At 44.5% G+C, this 23,957-nt stretch overlaps 1 protein-coding gene and 1 long non-coding RNA gene across 2 annotated transcripts in view; one reads left to right on the top strand and one right to left on the bottom strand.

Annotated features, from left to right (window-relative positions):
• The window catches only part of LOC141114011 (tyrosine-protein kinase Srms-like), a 64,122-nt gene extending 60,098 nt beyond the window's left edge, over nucleotides 1-4,024 (bottom strand). The window contains exon 1 of the mRNA XM_073607432.1: nucleotides 3,326-4,024. Within this exon, the coding sequence (XP_073463533.1) occupies nucleotides 3,326-3,750 (425 nt within the window). The 5' untranslated portion in view covers nucleotides 3,751-4,024. The remainder of the gene's footprint in view (nucleotides 1-3,325) is intronic.
• LOC141114012 (uncharacterized) lies at nucleotides 1,550-20,271 on the top strand. Its single transcript, XR_012236852.1, has 3 exons — nucleotides 1,550-1,809; nucleotides 2,583-2,660; nucleotides 19,862-20,271. It is a non-coding gene; the product is annotated as an uncharacterized lncRNA (long non-coding RNA).
• The last annotated feature ends 3,686 nt before the right edge of the window (nucleotides 20,272-23,957 follow it).

The raw sequence follows: 23,957 nt of genomic DNA, 5'->3' as shown, positions 1-23,957 counted from the left end.
TGCAGGGAGTGCCATCAGGCGTTCTTGGAGCATACATTATACATAAATTTCCATAAATTGGAAAATGTGTAAAGAAAATGAAAACACTTTTTTTTTTTTTACACAAAGTTGTCCATTTATACAATATTTCTAACACACAGCATGTACATACCAAAAATTACACCCCAAAATATATTCTGCTACTCCTCCTGAGTACGGTGATACCACATGTGGGAGACTTTTACACAGCCTGGCCACATAGAGAGGCCCAACATGCAGGGAGCGCCATCAGGTGTTCTAGGGGCATAAATTTCAAATCTAATTTGACTACCTATTACACTTTTGTGAGGCACTGTTGTGGCATGGATGTGGCATGGATGAGAACTGATGTGGCATGAATGGGGATGGATGAGTCGTGGCTGGGTATGGTTCAGTACGGCTGAGTATTGCTGGGTATGGCTGAGTATGGATGGGGGTGGATGGGATGGCTGAGCATGGATGGATGGATGAGTATTGCTGAGTAGGGATGGATGGCTGAGCATGGATGAGTATTACTGATTAGGGATGGATGAGCATTGCTGAGGATGGATGGATGAGTATTGCTGATTATTGCTGATTATGGATGGATGGATGAGCATGGATGAGTGTTGCTGATAAGGGATGGATGGCTGAGCATGGATGAGTATTGCTGATTAGGGATGGATGAGCATGGATGAGTATTGCTGATTAGGGATGGATGGATATGGCTGCAATGGGCACAGATCAGCGCTGTGGGCACTACACATCCAGCCCACAGTGCTGCTGCACCCGATCTCTCCCCTCTCCGCTCACACTGTACCGATCGGTACAGAGGGGGAAGAGAGGAACCGGACATGACGCTGTTTTTCTTTACAAGTGATCGCTCTATCATTTGACGGAGCGATCACGTGGTAAACGGCCGCTTTCAGTGACCATTTACCGTGATGCGGTCACGGATATTCCCGGGTGCGCGCCCCATGGAGGATGTCAATGTACACCCTGCCAGAGTTATTGAGCCACGCTGTAGCTGCCATTCGGCTATGGCGCAGTCGTTAAGTGGTTAAAGTGCCCCTTTTCCAGCATGCTCGCGCACAGAAGCGATCGCATACGCAAGTCACACCCACATATGTAAACAGTTTTCAAATCACACATGTGAGGTATTGCAGCGAGCATTAGCGCGAAAGCAATAACTCTAGCCCAAGACCTGCTCTGTAACTCTAAACTGGTAACCTGTAAAATAAATGAAAGTGTCGCCTATGGAGATTTTCAAGTACCAAAGTTTGGCGCCATTCCACGAGCTTGCCCAATTTTAAAGCGTGACATGTTGGGTATCTATTTACTCGGTGTAACATCTTTCACATTATACAAAAAATTGTAAAAAACAGCAAGAAGCGCCAATCTAAGTGCAGTATCATGAAACTTTAATGAGATAATTATAAACGGACAAACAGCCAAATGGCTACTCACAAAGATGAAATAGGTTAAGGCAAGGACAAGTAATGGGTCCAGGGACGTCCATACGTCACTTCCGCTTTGTTGGTTCCTGGACTAAGTGCCTTGCGTTCCACGCTTGTCTTCCGGTTCCTGTCTACTGCGACGGCTCTGGCTCTCCATGTCCGCTTAGACGCTGGTTGTCTTTGCAGACACCTCCATCGTTTTGCAGCCCAGCACCCAGCGATGACCCCGGTGACTACTTGCACATCCTAACGTGGACAGCGCTTCCAGGAGAACCTGCACCATGCACTTTGCCCACATCTGAGGAGGACGTCCCTGGACCCATTACTTGTCCTTGCCTTAACCTATTTCATCTTTGTGAGTAGCCATTTGGCTGTTTGTCCGTTTATAATTATCTCATTAAAGTTTCATGATACTGCACTTAGATTGGCGCTTCTTGCTGTTTTTTACATTGTTTTTTCAGAGTTGCCTGCTTCCACTCTCAAGTGAGCTGCCGCTGGTGCTTTTTATCAGATCTTTAATTTCAGTGACTTTTTTTATATATATATATATATATATACATACAATTTTTCTATATATATATAATTTTATTGACTATCACACCCTGGATGTTTTTTCACATTTACTTTGGACTCTTTATATGCATGTTTGTATGTTCTAGCGCCATTTATCCTTTTTTTTTATACAAAAAATTGGGCTAACTTTACTGATATATATATATATATATATATATATATATATATATATATATATATATATATAATTTATTTTTTTTTAATTAAATGAAACTGTTTGTTTTTTTAAAAGCGCGTTTGAAAAATTGCTGCGTAAATACTGTGTGACGTAAAAAGTTGCAACAACCTCCATTTTATTCCCTAGGGTGTCAGCTAAAAAACATATATGTTGTTTGGAAGTTCTGAGTAATTTTCTAGCAAAAAAAATGATGATTTTCACATGTAGGAGAGGAGTGCCGGAATAGGACCGGTATGGAAGTGGTTAAGAAAAAATGAAGAATGGTTGATTTATGTTCAATAGTATTGAGATTAGAACCACAAAGGAGAGTCTGGCAATATTCAGTTCCAGTAAACCGACCTGATGTCATTTTTGGAATTCTCTTTTTTCTCCATTAGACAATGTTGCCTATAGTTGCCCAGGGGGAGTTGAACCGCCTTTTGACCTCGTTATCTAGACGACAATGTCATGTACAGGTATGACTGTTTGTTGTGGTGTTTTTGGCAACACTGGATCATGACAGAATTAGTGACAATTTTGGATCAGTGTGAACAGTCTGTGGAGGTTATGGTTTACCTTGATGACCTAAAGTTGTATGTCAAGGGTGTAGGGGTGCCTGAATCGTCTGTAGATGGGGTGCTAAAGACTTTTAGTTATTTTATCAAACATGCCAATGCATTTTGGCGGTATTATAATACCCACCCCCTCTTCAAGACTTGAGACTTTGGCCACCTGCTGAACACTTATGGATGAGATAGGGCTTCAGTGAGTCTTTAAAGTCAGCCTAACTGGGAATCAACTGTCTACAAAGAGCTGGTAGTGGTCTTACAGATGGCATACTGTACAAGAAGGCATTTTAAGACCCCTGAAACATCTGGACATGTTTTATGAGTGTTTCAGTAAATTAAAGTATCCAGTCTTCAAGGTAATACATTTGGTGCTCCTATACTTCAATTTACAGGAGTAGGAACTCTTACCAAATTGTGAATATTATTAATCTTTGTCTTTCTTTTTGTTAGTTTTAAGTTTCCTGGTCCTGTGTGTGTGTATATATATATATATATATATATATATATATATATATATATATCTCATTTTTATTTTTTTTTAAATTTGCCCATCACCCAAAGCTGGTACTTACGGCTCATTGATGAGGTTTGAGGTGTTCTGAGGACGAGACCAGCTTGGACTAGGCGCGGTAAAGACTGATGGGGAGTCAGTCATGGTGGCATTATTGGAGAACTCCAACGGCGTCACATAATTGGCTGGCACAAGTCCCATGTCCAAAGTCCCTGTCAACTTCCTGACCATGATATAATCCCCTTCATCTCCCACTTTACAGAGCTCTTCTCCCATTTTTACCGTCAGCTCATCAGGGGTTCTGGCTTCAAAATCGTAGAGGGTGGTCACCATGTCCATCCTGGGCAAGGTGCTTGGCTGCAATGTTTTATCGCCTGGCACATTCTGATCGGCTTCTGATTGGTACCTGTTTGGCTCTGGGGGAGGCCAAATCTTATCCCAAATGTACACCATGCAGCGCAGGTGCGTCCTAAAGAATTCCTCCATCTGGTCTTCAGATCTGTGCCAACCTCACCAGCCCAGATGTTGGTAATTACCATTCCGCAGGTCTGATCCACATGGTGTCTGTTCCCTGCACTGACTCCGGTCTGTACGCTTCTTTTTTTTTTTTTTTTTTTCTCAGAGCTTACTTCCTGATCACCTTAACTTTCGTACACAGTTAAACTGAAGAACCAGGAAGAGTGTGAGCTGCAGGAATGTGAACCAACCTGATTGGCAGTGTCTGCCAATTCCTCCAGCCTAGTGGATGGGGGCGGGGAGTTACAGTAAAAGTCAAGAAACAAATACTAGATACAGCTGATTAGTGATTCCGCATTCTTCAACAGGTCATTTCTGTCCCTCGTGTTTATTATGTTTTTTTCTATAGGCAATCTACTTTTTTGGTGCTCAGGTAAAAAAGAAAAAAGGTAATCAGGAAATACTAAAACAAAAAATGTAAGGGATTTGCACACAATAAGAATTATGATAGTAGAATGTAAAGCGGAGTTAACAGAGATAATCTATTCTGTAGCTATAAATGAGCGATGCAGCCATATCTAAAAGAGTAGAGCGGGAGCTCCAAGGATAAGCGTCGCAGTAACACGCCGTCGTGTAGTAATATATTATGCAACTTTATTGATAAAAATGGGAGTAAATGGACGGTCCCAAAGCTAAATGCCAGGGGGTGATGCTTGAAAATCCAGTCAACTGGACCTGTTCTGCGATGTTGAAGACATTTTTTAGCCTATCCAAGCCACTTCAGTTCTAACGGGTGTCAGGAAAATACCTCATCATTTATACCCACACCAACACCTTTATCCAACCTTTCTCAAACTTTTTACCTCAGGAAAAAATGATGACATCTCACAGAACCCCTACTTTAAATGAGTGCATCTACAGCTCACCGTACACTAGAGCAGTGGTCTCCAAACTACAGCCCTGGGGCCCAGATGTGGCCCTTTGCTTGCCTGTATGCAGCCCTTGAAGCATAACTCCTGCCACTGACACCAACAATGGGACATAATTCCTTCCACTGACAACAAAAATGGAGCACTATTTCTCCCCTAATACCAAAGGTTGGGCATTGTTTACCCCCACTGGGCACAGGCGGGCTCCCCCTAAAGGACAGTAAACTGGGCTTTTCTTTAAAAAACTTTGGAGACCCCTGCACTAGAGTCATCAGTAGGTAGTAGATATAATAAATATAAAGTATTAATGTTCTGTTTCGATGATATAGAATGTACTGAAAGATTTTCAGGAGAGATCACCAGCGGGAATCTGTGAGTTTCTCTTGGGGCAGGTTTGCTTCAGTGGCACATGTAATTCTCAGTAAATGAATACATTGTTATTGTAGCCAAGTCCCGGGCCTCTTTAGGTCTAATGGTGACCTCCAGAGTAAGGGACAGCTGACATCCTTCTGTGTAGAGTGGGTTACAAGGCATGGTGGATGTAATGCAAGGTGGATTGATGGGCGCCAGACACTTTTTGAATGCAAAGATATTTATTGTCTTTTAAACGGAACTGTGGGAGAGAGGGTTGGGGCCAGGACACCCTTTAGTAGATGCAATGTTAATTTAGCAGACTCCGAGACTTCTATAGGCAGACAGCCATGCAGGGAAAGGCATCCAGCAAGACACCACATCTGCTTGAGTAGGACCGCTGTCTCCTATGGCAACAATCTTGTAACAGTTTCTAACCAAAGTTGCAATTAACTCCTCCACTTCTTCTACAATCTCCTATTGTAGAACTTCACTCAGCTAAGCTCCCAGTCTTTCACTAGACTACTAGATCCACTCGCCACTGGATCTCCTGAGCTCTTCCAATCTTCTCACTCAGTATCTTCCTCAAGCGTCACCCCCGTTTTCCTGCTGGGTACCTAGCCTGGCACTCACAGATACTCCTCAAGCGTCACCCCGCTGGCCTGCTTGGTCCCTGGCTTGGCACAAAATAATGCTCTGCAAGGGTCACCTCCACTGGCTGGGTCCCTGGCATTTTCTGAAGTTTCTGAAGTTTCCCAATTCTTCACCGTCCCTGGCTGATGAGAATACTGCTCAGGTATTTGCTTCAGCTAGCAGCCCGGGGCAATATGACACACGTCCACCCAGACAGCCGTCCAGGTGGCACAGACACCCTGATCACCTGACTCCACCCAAATAAATAGGTTCTCCCAGCAGGCCAAGAGACACCCCATTCAATCCTAATCTGTCCTTGCAATGCCCTTGTCTTATCTAATGCAATCTGGAACCTGGCCACCTAGCGGCAGAAGAGAGAAGTGCAGCAATTCCAGAATTGGGGTGAAGTCAGTTGACCTCCTGACAATTAGCCAAGGCAACTATCACTTGACAAATAAATTTACCAGCAACCCTGCCTAAACATCAGGGTGCTACATCTTTATCCTGTTTATTTGCTTTATCAGTCCAACAAGCATTTACTCGGATGTTGAATAGACCTGATAGAAAATCTGTGTGAACTATGTGTGTCTGTGTCACTGTACATCTTCTTCTCCATGGCATGATCTAGGACTTCAAGGGGTTGTAAACCCTCAAGGTTTTTCACCTTAATGCATTCAATGTATAAAGGTGAAAAACCTTCTGTGATGCAGCTACCCCCCAGAGCCCCCCTTTTACTTACCTGAACCCGGTCTTTCCAGCGCCGGGGACGAGCACACCAGCTCCAGCCGGTGTCTCAGGTTCTAAATGGATAGATTGATAGCAGCGCAGCCATTGGCTCCTGCTGCTGTTAATCAAATCCAATGATGCGGGCCGAATTCTGGTGTCTGTGTCAATAGATGCAGCAGCAGCAGGACACAGGAGCGTGCCCGCACGAGTGCCCCAAGGGGGAGCGGCTCTCCAACGGGGCACTCAAGAAGCGGAGGAGCGCCACGCAGGGACCCCAGAAGAGGAAGATGGGGGCCACTCTGTGACAGAGGTGGTAAGTATGACATGGTTTTTTTTTTTTTTAAATGAACCTTTAGTTATCCTTTAAGTTTGAATGCTGGGTGTCCAAGTTTGTACCCCCTCCTTTTATCCAAATCTCCTCCCCCCCCCTTCTCCTTCCTCTCTCTCTCTTTTTTTCCTTCTTCCTCCTCTCCCTCTTTAATGCTCCTTTTTCCTGATCCCCTCTTCCTCCTACTTTTCCTCTTCTCCCCCTCCCTCCTTCTCCTTCTCCCACCTCCCATATTTCCTACATCCCCTTCTACTTTTTCGCCTCCTCCTTCCCCCATCTTTTTATCCTTCCCCCCCTCCTCTTTTTTTCTTATCCCCCTCCCCTTTATTCCCCACTCCCTTCTTCTTCTCCCTTTCTTGTCCTTTCTCCTTCTTCACCCTCTCCTGTCCTTCTTCCCCCTTCTCTTTTTTTCCTTCTCCCCCACTTTTTTCCTTTTTTCTTCCTACCATCTTCTTTTCCTTCACCCCTTCTCCTCCAGTACCGGGACAAGGTCATCCAGAGCGCAGGACAAAAATGCCAACCTGTGCCCCCCTCCTCCGCTTATGATGTACAAACTTGGGAGATCCTAAACCCAGAAGTAACTTGCTTGTCAAAATCCCTGCCACTGTCACTACTCCTGCCAGCCTTGTAACAGACGGAAGGCGCCCCTACTAAATCATTGCACCCAGGGCAGCCGCCCCTGCTACCCACCCCTCCTGCCCACCTCCATGTCCCCTTCTCTTTTTTTCCTTCTGTCCCCTCATTTTCTCAAGCCCCTTCTCATTTTCACGTCTTCCTTTCTTGTGTCCCACTTTCTATTTCTTTTCCTCTGTTCTTTTTTTTCTCTACTCTTTTCTCCTCCCCCCTCATTTTTTTTCTACTCTCCCCCCCCCCCTCCTTTTTCCCTCCCCCTCCACCCACTCTTTTTTATCTAAGGAGCCTTCAGAGCATTGCACCCATTATCAGCAGATTGTGGGTGCAAAGTCTGGTTCCTGCAGATTCTCAGGATAGCTGTCTGATTGTACAGGCGGGCAGGCAGTTGAGAGCAGGAAGATCAATGGACTATGAAGATGCTCACCAGCAACCCCGTGGTTCATTGGAAACTACAGGCCCGTCAGCTGCAATGGCTGACGATACTTGTAGTCTTTTCATTCACTGTAAACTGTGAATGAATGGTTTGGCCATGCAGGCGGAGCCCCACATGGCTGCATTTTGTGACAGCAGGTGTGGAGAGAGGATCCCCCGCCTGCTGTCACAGGGAAGGAGGATCGGTGGAACATGTAACATGTTAAACTGGCACAGGGTAGACCGCCAACAGCAGGTCTAATTGCCCTCTTGACACTCATCCATGTATTTAGCATTGGACCTTGGTATTGGCTAAACAAACCCTCATACTTGGCGCTATCCAAACCTGCAGAAACGTTCACACTATTACAAATTGGATGTGGGTGTCTCATAGCAGGAGATTTTGGCCGGCTCTCTATGGAGTGGCTCCGGTGCGAATTGCACATGAGCCCTGTGCGTCTTTTGGTCCGTTTCAGGTCCGAATTCAGCCAAAAATTCAGGCTGAAATCTGACCTGAACCGGTGAAGGGAGACACACTGGACCCCCTGCTGTGAGCCGCTCCGTGCTCTAGTGTGAACCCAGCCTTAAACTTCTCGAACAAGAATCATGTGACAGGAGGCCACAACCCTACCTATTCCTCTTGTGCAAAAACCGCAATGCTAAAAACAATTATCTGCTGTGATAATAAATCATATATGACAACAAGCATAAAGCACATATGATATCCTCTAATAAAAAAAAGTGCTGGTGCACTGGAAAGTCCAAATGTCATAAAAATGTGATATAAAAAAGTGATATAAAAATAAAGTGACAGGTGCTCTTCACAAACGCTATTCACTGCTTCTTAAAAGGTGCCCCATAAGAAATGCACTCTCCGGAATCATTCACCCCACACGGAGGTATTACACCTGCACGGTATTTGCCACTGTGTAGCACAAAGGAAAAACCCTTTTGGTTCTATTTCAACTGTTTGCTTCCGTGTTTGCTGTGTAAGGCATAAGAGAGTCTCCTTGCAGCTGGCCCCTCATTGCTCCCACCTTGTTTACATTCATGTCACTCATATTACTTGTAACCGCTTCACTGTTTTTTCCTCTGCTAAGCATTTGTGAAAAGCACCTGTCACTTTATTTTTTTTTCATAAACGACTTATTAATTATCACAGCAGATAATTGTTTTTAGCATTGCGGTTTTTGCACAAGAGGAATATATCATAATCACGGGTTGGATTGGTTACCAATCTGTATTCTAGTAACAGTACACCAGGTTGTTGTAATAATCACTCAGATCATTTGCACATTTATTTTGCATTATCTGCACAGTTACTATACCAGGAATTCACGTCATAAGTCAGGGGTTTAAAATACTTCACATCAGAACAGCGTCACTTCTACCCTTCCATTTTCCATGTCCTTCAATTTCCACCTAGGTGAATTTATTGGTAGAGGCTGAAGTTCTCCTCCTTTGATTCTCTCCATAAGTGAGGGGGTTTATCTATATACTAGTATGATTCTAGCCAAGAAATTTCCGCAATCTTCATCCAGCAATGATTTATGGCTGATTCTTTGGATCCTTCACTCTTCTGTGAAGTGGGGAATTCCCCTTGCATGAAAAGATGTGCTTCCAATTGTTGAGACGCTTGTAATCCCCCAGGATGGAAATGGTCCAGTAATTGCAAACAATGTTTTGAGGTCAGGGGAGTTGGTGGTGTTATTGAGTCATATATAAGCTGCCTTCTGTTTTTGGGAACCATTGATACACGGAGTCATTCCTATTCTCTGGATTCTATGAGTGTGTATCATTGTCACTGCTCCTATCTACTGGGCTTAGAAAGTTATAAGGGTTGTCACTCTATAACAGGAAGTGCTTAAACAAGGACCCTCAAGGAAGGATCATCATGGATTATTATAATGAAAGCTGCATATTATATATTATTGACTGTGTTCCCAGGTTTGTACTCCTGCTGTGCCCATTATGAGGGGTTCCCACCATCCCTATGCTGATTCCCCAGGTTTGTACTCCTGCTGTGCCCATTATGAGGGGTTCCCACCATCCCTATGCTGATTCCCCAGGTCTGTACACCCGCTGTGCCCATTATCAGGGGTTCCCACCATCCCTGTGCTAAGTGCCTAGGCCAGTACACCTGATGTGCCCATTATGAGGGGTTCCCACCATCTCTGTGCTGAGTTCCTGGAACTGTACTCCTGGTGTGCCCATTATGAGGGGTTCCCACCATCCCTGTGCTGAGTTCCTGGATCTGTACTCCTGATGTGCCCATTATGAGGGGTTCCCACCATCCCTGTGCTGAGTTCCCAGGTCTGTACATAGGTTGGACTTGATGGGCTTGTGTCTTTTTTCAACCTCACCTGCTATGTAATGTAATGTACACCTGCTGTGCCCATTATTAGGGGTTCCCACCATCTCTGTGCTGAGGTTTCGGGTCTGTACACCTACTGTGTCCATAATGAAGGGTTCCCACCATCCCTGTGCTGGGTTCCTTGATTTGTACACTTGCTGTGCCCATTATGAGGGGTTCCCACCATCCCTGTGCTGAGTTCCGGGGTCTGTACACCTGCTGTGCCCATTGTGAGGGGTTGTCACCATCCCTGTGCTGAGTTCCCAGGTCTGTACACCTGCTGTCCCCATTATGAGGGGTTCCCACCATCCCTGTGCTGAGTTTTCGGGTCTGTACACCTACTGTGTCCATAATGAGGGGTTCCCACCATCCCTGTGCTGAGTTCCCTGGGCCTGTAACACCTGCTGTGCCCATTGTGAGGAATTCCCACCATCCCTACTTATATTTACTTTATATTATGGAGAATGTAAGAAGAGGAGTCGGGACACAAAGGTGGGCAGAGACACCCAAACCTCCCAGGTGGACAGGAGCAGGGTTAGGAACTACGGCAAGGAGATCTCATCATTGGAGCATCCAAGACTTATAAAAAGCCAGGGGCCGACTCCCCATTCTCCACCTACAACTAAAATATCACATCCAGGTGGACTGTTCCTTGAGGCCGGGTTCACACCTATGCAAATTTAGATGTGGGTTTCTCCGCATCCAATTCGCATAGCAGGAGAATGTGACTGGCTCCCTATGGAGACGGTTCACATATCTCCATTGCAGCTGCGGAGCTCACTGCACAGAAACGCTGTGCGTCTTTGGCTCCGTTTCAGGGCGGAATGCAGGCATAGATTCGGCCCTGATTCGTCCCTGAAACGGGGAACAGTGACGCACAGCGCTTCTGTGCGATCCGCAGCCAGTTCCAGTGTGAACCAAGCCTACAGGGGACATCATGAACAATGAAACATCTATGTGAGAATTGCAGAGACTGTTACTTTGTTTCGTTTGTGAATGTCCAAGCCTTGTGTTGTAGATGACAGGTTCTCCTATGACCCACCTGTCTGAAACAATGTGACATTTTAAAGTAAGAAAGTTGGATCTATCACCTATCCTGTCCCCTTTTATAAACATCGGTGCCCTCGCCTTCCACCCATGACCTGGGGTGATCAGGACACAGTCATTATAACAGAATCTCCACCCAAAACATTGAGCTATGAATTAAACAATGACTGTGTTGCACAAGACTTTCCCCTGTGCCTGCGGCTGTTATTGTCATAAAGCAGCTTTACTAATTGCGGTCTTCTTCACTTTGTGTCGCCTACAGACATTGCAGAAGTACTCAGGTGCCTGCAGTGCATTGTGGGAGTGGAATGCCTCCTCCTGGATCACACCCAGTGCATTGTGACATGCTGGGGATGAGTGACCACACACAGGAGCAACAATTCACACCTCTCCAGATGTTTTCCCGGGTACATTAAACGAAATTATTTTATTATATGTGTTCAATATGATTATGACGTTGTGTTAGCGGAGATGCCCTTTACCTGATATTAGACTTCTCCTTTTATAAGAGGAATTAATTTGATTACACATGGAATGCTAATGATAAAGTTAGTATTTGCTTTTTAGTGTTTCTATTTTTTACATTTTTTTTTTTTTAAGTGTATAAAATATAGTGATTTGTATGTAAGGTATATATGGATAGGGGCAAGTGGCGCTACCTATGTTGGATACGTACCAGTTATGTGTTAGCTATATAGCTATATATTAACTGTGTGCTCTCCTAGAAGTGAGTTAAAAATGTGCTATTACAGAACCGTATATAAGTTGTATATGTGCCCAATGGGATAGATATCCCGTACCAGAGGATACAACCAAATTATACAGGTGTACCAACAAAGTGTATATATATACAGGTGTAGCAGAAAATATCATACATAGTGAATAGTAGTGACGTTAATTATATAAATAATAAGTGTATCAGCACACACCCCCCTCCTAATGTGTAAGGGGTTGACCATATATTACCAATTTGTTCTTCCAGCTGTATCACTGGCTAGTAAGGAGTCTCTATTCAGTCCATACCCAGCACAATGTATTGGTTAAATATATCTCCACCGTGTACAAGTGGCGTGTTAAGCTGGGGGTCCAATCACAACCCCCTTTCTTACCATAAGTGCAATCAATGTTAATAAGGACCAAGTGTAATGTGTGCCAAAAATATATATACAAAATATATACCAAATAAAAAATAAAATAACCAAATGTGTCAAAAATATACCAATTGTGAAAAATGTAGATAATAAAGATCAATATTGTGAAAGTCCTAGCTTGAAGACAGTTCATTCAAAAATTCCTGCATAAGGTGACTGTGGTGATAGCAGCAGTTGATGATATCCAGTGACTTAAGTGCTCCCCCTCAAGGCATCTTCTCCTGCGGGAGAAATACTTTCCATCATTAAAGTCAGCATGTCAGATACAGGTTCACTGCCAAGGAGTAGAGCTGATTTATTGCCCCCCCCCCACACACACACACACACACACACACACAGCGAAACATTTATTGACTTGTTTTATAGAAGTTCAGATCGCTTCCTCTTTTCACATTGATAATTCCGCCTTTCTGAAATCTCCTCCATAAATCTGGGCGACTTGACCTTAATACCAGAGCTGCACAGAGACCGGTCCTGTCTGAACTCCTTCTTTTTTCTTTTTTTTTTCCTGCTTTTTTTCTATCACAGGCTGCTAAGCTCACCACACACATTGCAATCTGATTGCACGATCTCCTTTAGACCCACCAGTAACTGTGCAGTGTGGGCCCTGTCTGGTTGGATACAGACTGACATTACAGTTCATGCGGTGGGTGGTTCTATCACATTTAACTAGTTCCTGCCCGGCCTATAGCAGATTGACAGATGGGCGAGAGGCTCCTCCTTCCAGGTGGAAGTCATATGACGTACTCCTGGTCATGCCATTCATGCACGCCCCCACGGACACAGTGCATCACCGAACAAGATAAAGAGCCAGTGACATTGGCTCTTTACCATGTGATAAGCTGTGTCCAATCACAGCGGATCCCATGTAAACAAATATCGGCATTTACTTGTCGTTGTCTCAGTGACAGGGGACATTTACACTGATTATCAATTCAGCCTCATCAGTGCCAATAAGTGCCCAACAGTGCAGCCTCATCAGCGTCCATCATGTCTGCCTCATCAGTGTCCATCGCGCTGACAGCATGAGGAGAAAAAAAAGCCGATCACCAGCTTCTGTAAAAGGGACATAGGTCCCGAAAAGGAAGAGCCACAGCCACCTAATCTGTTCCCACCAGTGCCACCTGCCAGTGCATATCAGTGCCACCAATCAGTGCCCACCAGTGTATATCGGCGCCACCAATCAGTGCCACCTATCAATGCCCACCAGTGGTGCCAATCAGGGCCCATCAGTGCCTCATCATTAGTGCCACCTAGCAGTGGTGCCCATCACTGCCACCCATCAGTGCTCATCAGTGCCACCTATCAGTGCCGCCCATCAATGCCACCCACCAGTGCGACCCATCAGTGCCGCCTCAGTACCCACCAGTGCCTCCTCATCAGTGCCCACTAGTGCCACCTATCAGTGTCCATCAGTGCAGCCAATCAGTGCCCATCAATGCAGCCTCATCAGCAGGACTGCAAAGGTTATAATGCCTCCATTGCCATGCTTTCATCTGGCTGACGGAGGGACACAGGAGCAGACGGGGGCATGTGAGTGTGTGGTGATACAGGCATTCCCAAGACACATTTACTCAGCATCCGGCTAATAGCAGCATCAGTTTAATGCACTATTGCTCATCAGTGGGTGCATTCTTTTTCTGTCAGTACCTCTGCTTTTGTGCTCAGGACTATGCCTACCAAAAAGGTTTTTGCCCAGTTGGGTCATATGAGTATGACCTCTCCTTTGTCAAGGCAGAAGGATTAGATGTCTTTTGGGAGAGGTATGAGCAGAGGTGGAAGGAGTCCCCAAGGTGAGCAGGTTTGTCACCCAAAGTAGTCTCTCGCCAGCCATTATACAAAAACGTCACCATTCTAGTACGTAATGAGTCCATTCCTGCTGCGGATCTGGTGGTGTGGTTGGGGAGTTATGCAGATGTCCAAGCCCCCTTGAGGAAAGTTGTAGATGATAGGGGGATATGGACAGGAGGATGGACGGTGTTAGTAAAACTGCATGTCACAGGTAATGTTGTTAAGCACATCCCTTCATCTGCCTTTATAGGTCATGACAGGATTATTACTTTTTATGCAGGGCAACCAAAGCTGTGTCATCGCTGTGGTGAAAAGGGGCATTTTTCAAGCTCATGTTCTGTGCAGAAATGTTCCCCCTGTCTTGGCTCAGGGCATGTTGCAAAGGACTGCAGTAGTATTCATTGTAATCTCTGTAACAAGTTAGGTCAACCCTATAGCCTTTGCCCTGCCTGAAGCCCTCCATAATCAGCCGGAGGTGGTGGAAGAACTGCTGAGGATGGAGGAGGAGGAACATGGGGGGCAGCAAGGGGTTGATGGAGCTGAAACAGCTAGTCCTGAGTCCCCCCCCCCAGGTGTCAGTTTCCCAATCTGAAGGTGTGACCCCTCTTGTGTCTGCTCCCCAGTCTGGGCTCCCTACTGTGTCTGTGTCTACTTCTGTTGTGTGTTCTTCCTCAGTGTTTAAGGTGCCCAGTGTTCCAGATGTAATTAAGTCATCCAGATTGGCTGAGGCTGCCAAAGGTGCAGATTTCGTGCAGATCTGAGGTGGCAGCTTCCTCGGGGCCTTCCCTGAGGCAACGTAAGACCTCTAGTGGAGGTTCTAAGGTGGAGAAGGGGGAAGTTGCCACTGCTAATGATGTAGATGAGGCCTTTCAGGGTAATGCTTCAGGGGAGGAGGGAGAGTGGACCAAGGTGGGGAGAAGGTGGAATAAGGTAGTGCTGACCTCTGCCTCCTTCAGAGGTAGATGATCTGCCTCTGGGAAACAAGTTTGGGTCCTTATCTGAGGGGGAGGAGGAGTCTTCTAAATTCGTGTCTCAGATGGAGGAGGATGAGGTAGAGTGTTCCCTAAAGAGGTCAAGGTCCCCAGTAAGGGGGCAGGGAGCTCATGCTAAGAAACGCCTACCTCAATCATCCTGATGGCAGTTCCCACTCCGATAAAGATGGCAACGATTAATGTTGGCAGCATAAAATCTGTAAGGGCTCGTAATATGGCCTTATTTTTGCTCAGCGAGATGGATGCTGATATTTTATTTTTGCAAGAGACCCGGCTAAAAGAGGGAGTGGAGGCTTGGGCCCTCCTTCTGGTCTATTGCGGCTGAGCCTTACAGCGGAGTTGCAGTACTTTTTACTGGCATGGTAACGTGTCGGCGGGTTATCGAGGTAGAGATTGAAAGGTGTATGGTCTGGACGTCTATCTGAAGGGGCATGATCCACGTTTAATAAATATTTATGGACCACACACTAGATGGGATGGGAAATGCCTCTTTACAAAGATTAAGCCTTTCCTTTTTACATCTCGGCAAGTTGTCTTTGGAGGTGATTTTAACACCGTTACTAGGCCCAAAGACAGGAAAGGCTCCACTGACAGCCTGATATATGATAGCGTCTTTCTTAATACAATAGCCAGGGAAGCAGGTCTGGAAGATGCGCATATTAAGCATTGCCCAGACAGCGCGGGGTACGCATTTAAGCGGGGCAGTTGTGAGAGCAGGATAGATAGGTTTTGTTTTTTTAAGGGGGACTCTGCCTTTTCTGCTCCTGAGTGTCATATGGTGGAGTTCTCTGATCACCTTATGCTGTCTGTCATTCTCAATGCTTCAGATATGCCACCTAAAGGAAAGGGTATTTGGAGGATGAATTCGGCTCTGCTGGATGACGAGGAGGTAAGACAATCTTTTGAGGATTTTTTTCAGGCTCAGGTAACCATCCTGGATTTCTGCAGCAGTAAGTTGGAGTGGTGGGAGCTTGCCAAAAGCCAGATTAGTGGGTTTTTCAAGGCCATATGAAAAATGAAACAGCTTGGTAAGTACATTGCCTACCAGCAGCTGCAGAGAAAACTTGATTGCCTTGTCTCAAGTGGTGGAGACTCAGGGGCAATCTCTGAGGTGAAACTTCTCCTTAGGAAGTATCAATATAATCGGCACGCTTCTTTGGTTCTTGAAAGGGACTGCGGGAAATGTCACTCGCCCGACGCTTATCAGAACTGCAAACAAAAAGCAGCAGTTAAGATGGTTGTTGGGCTAAGGCAGGGATCTCCAAACTACGGCACTCCAGCTGTTGCGGAACTACACGTTCCATGAGGCATTGTAAAACTCTGACATTCACAGACATGACTAGGCATGATGGAAATTTTAGTTTCTGAACAGCTGGAGGGCCATAGTTTGGAGACTCCTGGGCTAAGGGATAGTACGGGTTCCTTGACGAAATCCAGGTCAGGGATCATGGAGGTCTCAAGGTCTTTTTATGTGGATCTTCTGGGGAAGATGTACCTCGATCGGGCAAAGATGTCAAGTTTTCTGGATTCTACACCAGGTCTGGGAAATAACATTCTGCTGGCAAGTTTGACGGGGGCAATCGCAACAGGAGAGGTAGTGAAAGCTATAGACGGTCTGGCTAGCATGAAAACACCTGGGCCAGACGGACTGATGGCTGAATTTTATAAGACTTTCAAATCCAGCTTGGTACCTTATATTGTGGAGGTATTTAACGGCTGTCTGCAAGAGGGTTCGCTCCCTCCCTCCATGAGACAATCTGCTGTGATTCTGTTGTCAAAAGGCAAGGATCCCTCTGATTCAGAATTGGCGCCCCAGTAGCCTTCTCGATGTCGATAGAAAGATTCTGGCAAAGATAATTTTTTGGCGCTTGTCTGTAGCAGACAGATTGCTTTCTTCTCAGCAGCACTGTTCGGTCCAGGACAGGAGCACTTTTTCAGAGGTGTTAGCTGTACGGGAGGCTCTGGAACATTGCAGGGCTGAAGGCTGGGGAAAGTATTTGCTGGCATTGAATCAGGCGAAGGTTTTTAATCGTGTCGATCATGAGTACCTCTGGTTTCTCCTTGACAAGTATGGGCTGGAGGGTAGGTTTATTGGGTGGCTTAAGGCTTTATGCAGAGAGCTTCATGCTTGTTAACGGTTGGGTTGGATGGCCCTTCAGGGTTGGATCGTGGGTGCGCCAGGGGTGTCCACTGAGCACTTTGCTATACATGTTCACAATCGACCCCTTCATCAGAAGGCTAGAGAGTGGACCATTGTGCGGTGTGCCGGTGAGCATTACTGGTGAGCCGTCCTTGAGGTTTGTAGCATATGCTGATGACGTTTCTGTCTTTATCTCTGGGACAGAGGAGGCACAGGAGGTGGTCTCAGTTATAGAGCAGTATTCCGAGGCATCAGGCTCCAACCGTGATAAAAGTGACGTTTTTTGGGTGAGCGAGGGAGGTGAGAGCTTTGCACTTCCGGACACCTTCCCGAGGCCTCAGCAGAAAGTCAATGTATTAGGCATCAAGTTTGGCCCTGATGATTACAGTAAGTCAATTTGGGAAGCCAGGCTGAATGATGCTGATGTCAAGGTGAAATGCTGGAAGGGGTGGCGGCTCTCTTTAAAGGAAAAGGGTGGACTTGATTAAGATCTACCTGATTCCTACCCTTCTGTATGTCCGCTTTGTTTGCATCTTGCCAGAGTCCTGCTATACCAGGATTTATAGTTGTTTCTTCCAATTATTATGGGGGAACAGGCTGAATCTTGTGAAGCGGAATGTGATTTGCCTATCTAGGTGGAAGGGTGGCCTAGGGATGGTCAACCCAATTGTGTTCTTCTCTCTGATGTTTTTGAAACATAATTTTGGTAACATGCTAGCAGGGAGACTGCCTGGATGGGTAGGTATTTTCCAGATCTGGTTTAGACCATTTCTGGGCTGTTGGGAGAGTGGTGGGCCAGTGAAAAGCCTAAGGGTCAAGCATGGTAAGCTCCCGGCTTATGTTGCCCCTTGCCTGAAAATTCTTAGACTGTGGTATGTGACAGCGGAGAATATCAGGTCCCTCCCTAGGAGACTCCTGGGTGAAAAGATGGTGGGTACTGTCTTTCATGCTCCACTGGCCTTAAGGGATTGCCCAACTCATATTATGAGGGAGGGTTTACATTTGATAAATTCTGAGCAGATTCCCTTGAAATTTAGGGACCAGGCCTGGCTCACTTTCCACGGTAGGCTCTATGTGAGGGGGAACGTGAAGTGCCACTTTTTGGACAATTGCGGTTGTCCAAGAGCGGAGTGTCAGGGTGAAGTGGAAACCATGGACTACTTCTTGCTTCAGTGCCCTTTCAATGTAGAAGTCTATAAAAAGGTGGGGAAGCCTCTGAATATTCCTTTCTTGCCTAGCATGTTTAATGCTGAGTGGGTGTATGGAGCATTGCAGAATGGCAAGGGATTTGATTTGGACACTCTTTTTCTAGTCAGCTTAGTAGTCCGATATTACACCTGGAATGCACGGTGTCAGGTATCCCTTCGGAAGAAAGTCCTTCCTGTTCCGGTGGTGGTGTGTGAGATTCTTGGTGAGATAGGGAAAATTCGGGTTCTCGAGAAAGACAGATCGCGGCAAAGGGTCTGGATAAAGGCGTGGAGGAATATCAGGCCTGTAGTTGCTGTTTGTTGATCTCTGGGTGTTGGGTTCTTTCCCTGTTTTCTCTCTGGACACTCCCTTAGATTTTCAAGGATGAACATAATTTTGAAGAATGGCTACATACACATGATAATCTATGTTTCTTGGTCTGAATGTTAATCAAGTTGAGTAATGTGTAGGATTTTTGAAGATGTCTGTGCTATTTAGTGAGATAGAGATTATACTGTACATATATATATATATATATATATATATATATATATATTAGTGATATTGCTCTTGGTTGGAAAAAAAAAACCTTTTGTTCATATATTATAGGTTGAAGTAAGCCATTATTATTATTATTATTATGTTTAGTCGTGTATACAGTATGTTATGCATACATAAAAAATGTTTTTATTTTTGTAAAGATGTGTTTCTTGTTTGCAAGATTCTCAAAATAAAAAAATTTGGCAAATCAATATTGAACCCTACAGACTAAGACGCCATTAAAGTTCATGTGTGTGTAAAGGCAGGTGTCCCAATACTTTTGGTAATATAGTGTATAACCCCCCCAATGGGGCCACAGACGTAGTCTATAGCTGTTTGTAATAAACTTTGAGCACAGATTGTAACTCTTCCTTACACACCTAGTAAATGGGCTGCCAAGATAGGCGCTAAAATATCTCTGCTTTACTTTAAATGACTTTCACTCAGGTCATGTTTTACATCAAATTTAGTTTGATAAAGCATTGCATATTATAGACAATTGGCTTCATTTAATTAAAATCCTTTTTTTTATCTTTTTGCATCTCAGTGCTGCTGATCTCCTGCAGCCTCTTTACAGCCACTTCCTGATGACATGCACTCCAGTGATGGCTGCATGACATTTCTCATGGCGGGTGTCCCGATAGTGACAACGGTGGACCATGGCTGTGGAATGTGTATAGAAATGGCCACTTGTAGTCTCTATCGGGAACATAGGACCACAATTGGGGAGACACGGACAGAACATTGTAACCATATAACAGGAAGTGCCTGTACAGGGACCTACTCGGAAGAATCACCAGGGATTATTTTTATTGTAAGCTGCAGATTTGAAAATTACTTTTAAACAGACATTAACAAGTTAATGCATCTCATAGCAGTTTATTAATTGAGATTACATGTACTAGAACTACTTTTTTCCTTATTTCAGATGTTCCCATTGAGCTGCTGCTTACACCCCGGTGTGCTGAGATGCCGTCACTCCAGCAGTTTTCGAATTTAACTTTAGAAGATGTGAGAAAAAGACAACATCCTCATTAATAATGATAACATAATAATCATAATTCCATAAATGATTACGCTGATACTGTGGGATGTATTTTTAGCTGTTCTTCCATTGAAAGGGCATGTGCATTTGTTCGTTCCTTGGAAATGGGGCAAAATTGAATGTCCTCAGTCTATATTCTCTAGAATTCGAGTGCCCTAAATGCAGAAAATACCACATTATTGCCACTAGATGGCATTGAGGAGCATACCTTTTGATAGTCAGCGCCATCTAGCGTCCAAATTGCAGTATTTTTCTCCTTCATAAATGAATTGCAGGGAATAACCTGAGAACATTCAATATTGCCCCATTCACACAATGCAGCATAGGTTGATGAGTCGCTATGCGATCTTTATATAAATGCACCCCTTGGTGTTTTTATTTTTTTTTTTACAACAGTTACCAGAAACCTGTTTGAAAAAAAAAATACAGGCACGCCCAATTTTTTTAAAAATAAATATGTAAAGCCCCAGTGTTTTCAGCTGTTTTTTTTTCCATGCGCCGTTCAGAAAAAAAAAATCACTAAATTCCCATGATTTAGAACCTATTATTGGAACTATGCACTGTGGGAGAAACACAACGGGGGGAGATTTAATAAAACTGGTGCACAGAAGATAGAATCTGGTAGCCAATCAGCTTCCAGGTTTTATTGTCAAAGCTTAATTGAACAAGCTGAAGTTAGAATCTGGTGTAGCTGTTCATAGTGACCATTCAGCTTCTGAGTGCACCAGTTTTAGTAAATCTTCCCCAATGGCCTTCTACGAAATAGGATCTTTAATGGGGTAAAGCACTACTTTCGGGCTGTTCTGCCCCAGTAAGGGGCTTTGCTCAAATCTGTGTGTTGTGGTGAAGACGCATCAAAAGATGCAGTAAGGATGATTTTATTTTAACGCAATGCACAGATGTGAATGAGCCCTAACTGTTGGTGCAGTGATGTCACTGACCATGGACCAAAAGACCCCAACAAGGTACCTACTAATAGACTGGGGGGGAGGGGGGCAGGCACTGGAGTGGACTGTCCATGGTGATAACAGGTAATATAAGAAGTTTTACACTGAGCCTGAAATATGTAGGTTTTGGAAAAAGAAAGCAATTATTGAATGAGGTTTGAAACAATGTGGTGGGTTGTTCCATACACACCAAACGCAGTCGTTACAAATGACCACTTCAGTATCACTCTACCAGTATGTAAGAAAGTCTACTTGACTTACTTTTTGCCAAAAGTGTGATAAAGCCCAAAATCTAACTCTAATGTGAAAACAGTAAGAACCTGCATTATAATGGCTGTATTATATGGTCCTAATCTAAGGAGTTGACACTGGGATAAGAACTCCCAACACCACATCTCTGAGCATTGCTGGCTACTAATCCCCTAAGGCATCTGTAGAAAGGAGCACGTTTTGGTTCATTATCAGCCACTTTACACAGCTCTTACTAATCCTGCTGAATAGCTCCTAAGACGGCTCTAAAAATGGATAAGATCTGGTTCCTCCTCTCATCATCCTCAAGTCTTGGATCATCTTCATCAACTCTGCACCAATCCTGGTGAATAGCCTCCTAAGCTGGCTCTAAAAATGAAGAAGACCCAGTTCCTCAACATCATAAAGTCTTGGATCATTTTCATCAACTCTACACAATCTGAGAGTCCAAAACTGGCGTTCCACACCCCATCTACCAAAAGTTATGACCACAGGCCCATAATTAAAGAAGAAGAATATATTAAGTCCCCATTTTTACCCACCTGGGGTAAGAAGGTTCATTACAAATATTGTCACCCTCCAGCAGGGATATTGGATGCTAATCTTCATTAGTCGGCCAATTATGTCATAAAGATTAATTGTTTGATTGATTAATTAATAAAATTGGTGATCATTTATTTACTAAGTCTTGATATTTAAAGGGTTGGCTGCTAAATCACTGAGCCAAAGCTGATTAACAGTCCCTAAATGATAAAAGGAAAAAAATATTCTAAGTCCCACTTTTCACCTACCTGGGTAAAAAGCTCTTTACAAATATAGTTGTCAGGAGATTAGTAACTAATGGATATTTTATTTACTAAGTCGTGACTTACTAAGTGTTGATGTTCAAAGGGCTGGCTGCTGAGCTCCAAGCCAGAGCTTTGTTCTGGTATAGAGGTTTAGCAGCAAACCAGTGGTCCAGCATAACCTTCAGGTTTGTGGTTTGAATCCACATCCATTTATTAGAATGTCGATGATCATATTTAGCTTACTAAGTCTTGATTGACTACCCTGGTGATGAGAAGACTGGTTGGCTCAGAGGTTTAGCAGCCAGCCCATGGCCATCAAGCTGTTTTGAGTTGCAGGTTCGATTCTTGGTTTTGTCTTTTAAATTTGAGACCTTGTTATAGTCCTGAACTAGGAGAACGAACACATAAGTGCTTGAGCAGAGGCAAATAGCTCAGAGGATAAGAGTGTTGACCCAGGGCGCTGTAGACCTGAGTTCGTAACCAGGAAGTGCTGTAGACCCTCAAATGCAATTACCTAACAGTGCTGTAGACCCCGAGCTCAATTCTCTGAGTGAAAGTCTGGAGGCCATGGACAACCCACCAGTCTGCTCCAGTCCCAGGCCCCCACAGGCCTGTAACATGTGTGAGGCATCACATTAGGTTGTGGACACCCCTCCTCTTCGGTCCACGGTCTGTGACATCACTGCAACATATATAATAAGAATGGGCTGTCTTACTGGGGTAGCCCCATTCAAAAAAGTTGGTACTTAGGTTTTTCTTGGCCTCACCTTATATATATACACACACACCCCCCCAGATACTGCACAGCACCTGAACCCCTGCTGGTAGGACAGTGGGTCTGAAATATTACCACTGCCCCATCACCCCCAGAAGGTTCAGGCACTGCACAGTACCTGGGACACACAAGGCTTTCCTTCAGAGGGATTTGAACTCTGGTCTCCAGCAGACCAGTCAGAGCTCTTACCCTCCAAGCTACCACCTGTGCTCACACATTGAGGTGCTGGTTCATCTACTTCAGAAGTAGAATTTACACATTAAGAAAAAAAAGAAAAAAAAAAACCTTAAGAGCGCCTACAATTACTATATAACAGCATAGCACTACCATGTCATTTTCCAGCATTATAGGCAGACTTTGAATACCAAACCTGACATTAACGAACAATTTCATTAAAACCAAAACCAACCAGTAAAATCTCATATAAGCTTTAATATAGTAATGTCAATTACAAAATCTGTTTATAAGCTTTTTGAATCTGCTGCTTAAAATAATGCCTGGTGAACCTACCATGAAGGCCTTTGTTAGGAGGTGACAACGTCTCCCAGTTGAGTTCTTGCGCTGTCACCCTGTCACACACACCCCTGATATACATTACAAGTGATCATGCTAACGCACACTGGGCAGGCCGACCTAGATCAGTGATGTGCAATTATCTCTGAAGCCAGAGCATGTAGGACAGGAAAAGGCTGAAGGGGATCAGCAGCACTAGGATTAAAAAAATTTTTAAAAAAAGCCGGAAATACAATATATAAAAATGAAATTATGATACACAGTTGAGCACATGTAAAAAAAAAAAAATTGTGCTGCTCAAACATCTACCGTTCATCCTTCCACAGTGGGTGCCAGCCCCAACAGGAGCACGTCTCACTTCTCAAAATTAGAGGGCGCACACCACATAGATCACCACATCTGCTGATGTGACAACAGAGGCTACAGCTACTGTCTCCGATACACCAAAAGGGGCCAAGATGCAGGTACTGTAGGTGAAGCCTGTCAGCTTCTCAGTGGATGTGGTTCATCTATGTATTGTGCGCCCCCCAGTTTTACTATTATGATACACAAAGCTTTAGCAAACCTAATGCTATCCAGTTAGGGTTCACATTAACTTTCACCAGCTGGAAAAGAAAACCAACTGTTGGATCAGACCGCAAATCTCTTCTACAATCACCAGAAGGTGCTGACTTATGAACCATCCCCTTCTCACCAGCAAGCACTGA

This window comes from Aquarana catesbeiana, linkage group LG12, assembly GCF_042186555.1.
Source record: "Aquarana catesbeiana isolate 2022-GZ linkage group LG12, ASM4218655v1, whole genome shotgun sequence".
NCBI classification, from domain to species: domain Eukaryota; kingdom Metazoa; phylum Chordata; class Amphibia; order Anura; family Ranidae; genus Aquarana; species Aquarana catesbeiana.
This window is presented reverse-complemented; position numbering and strand designations above follow the sequence as displayed.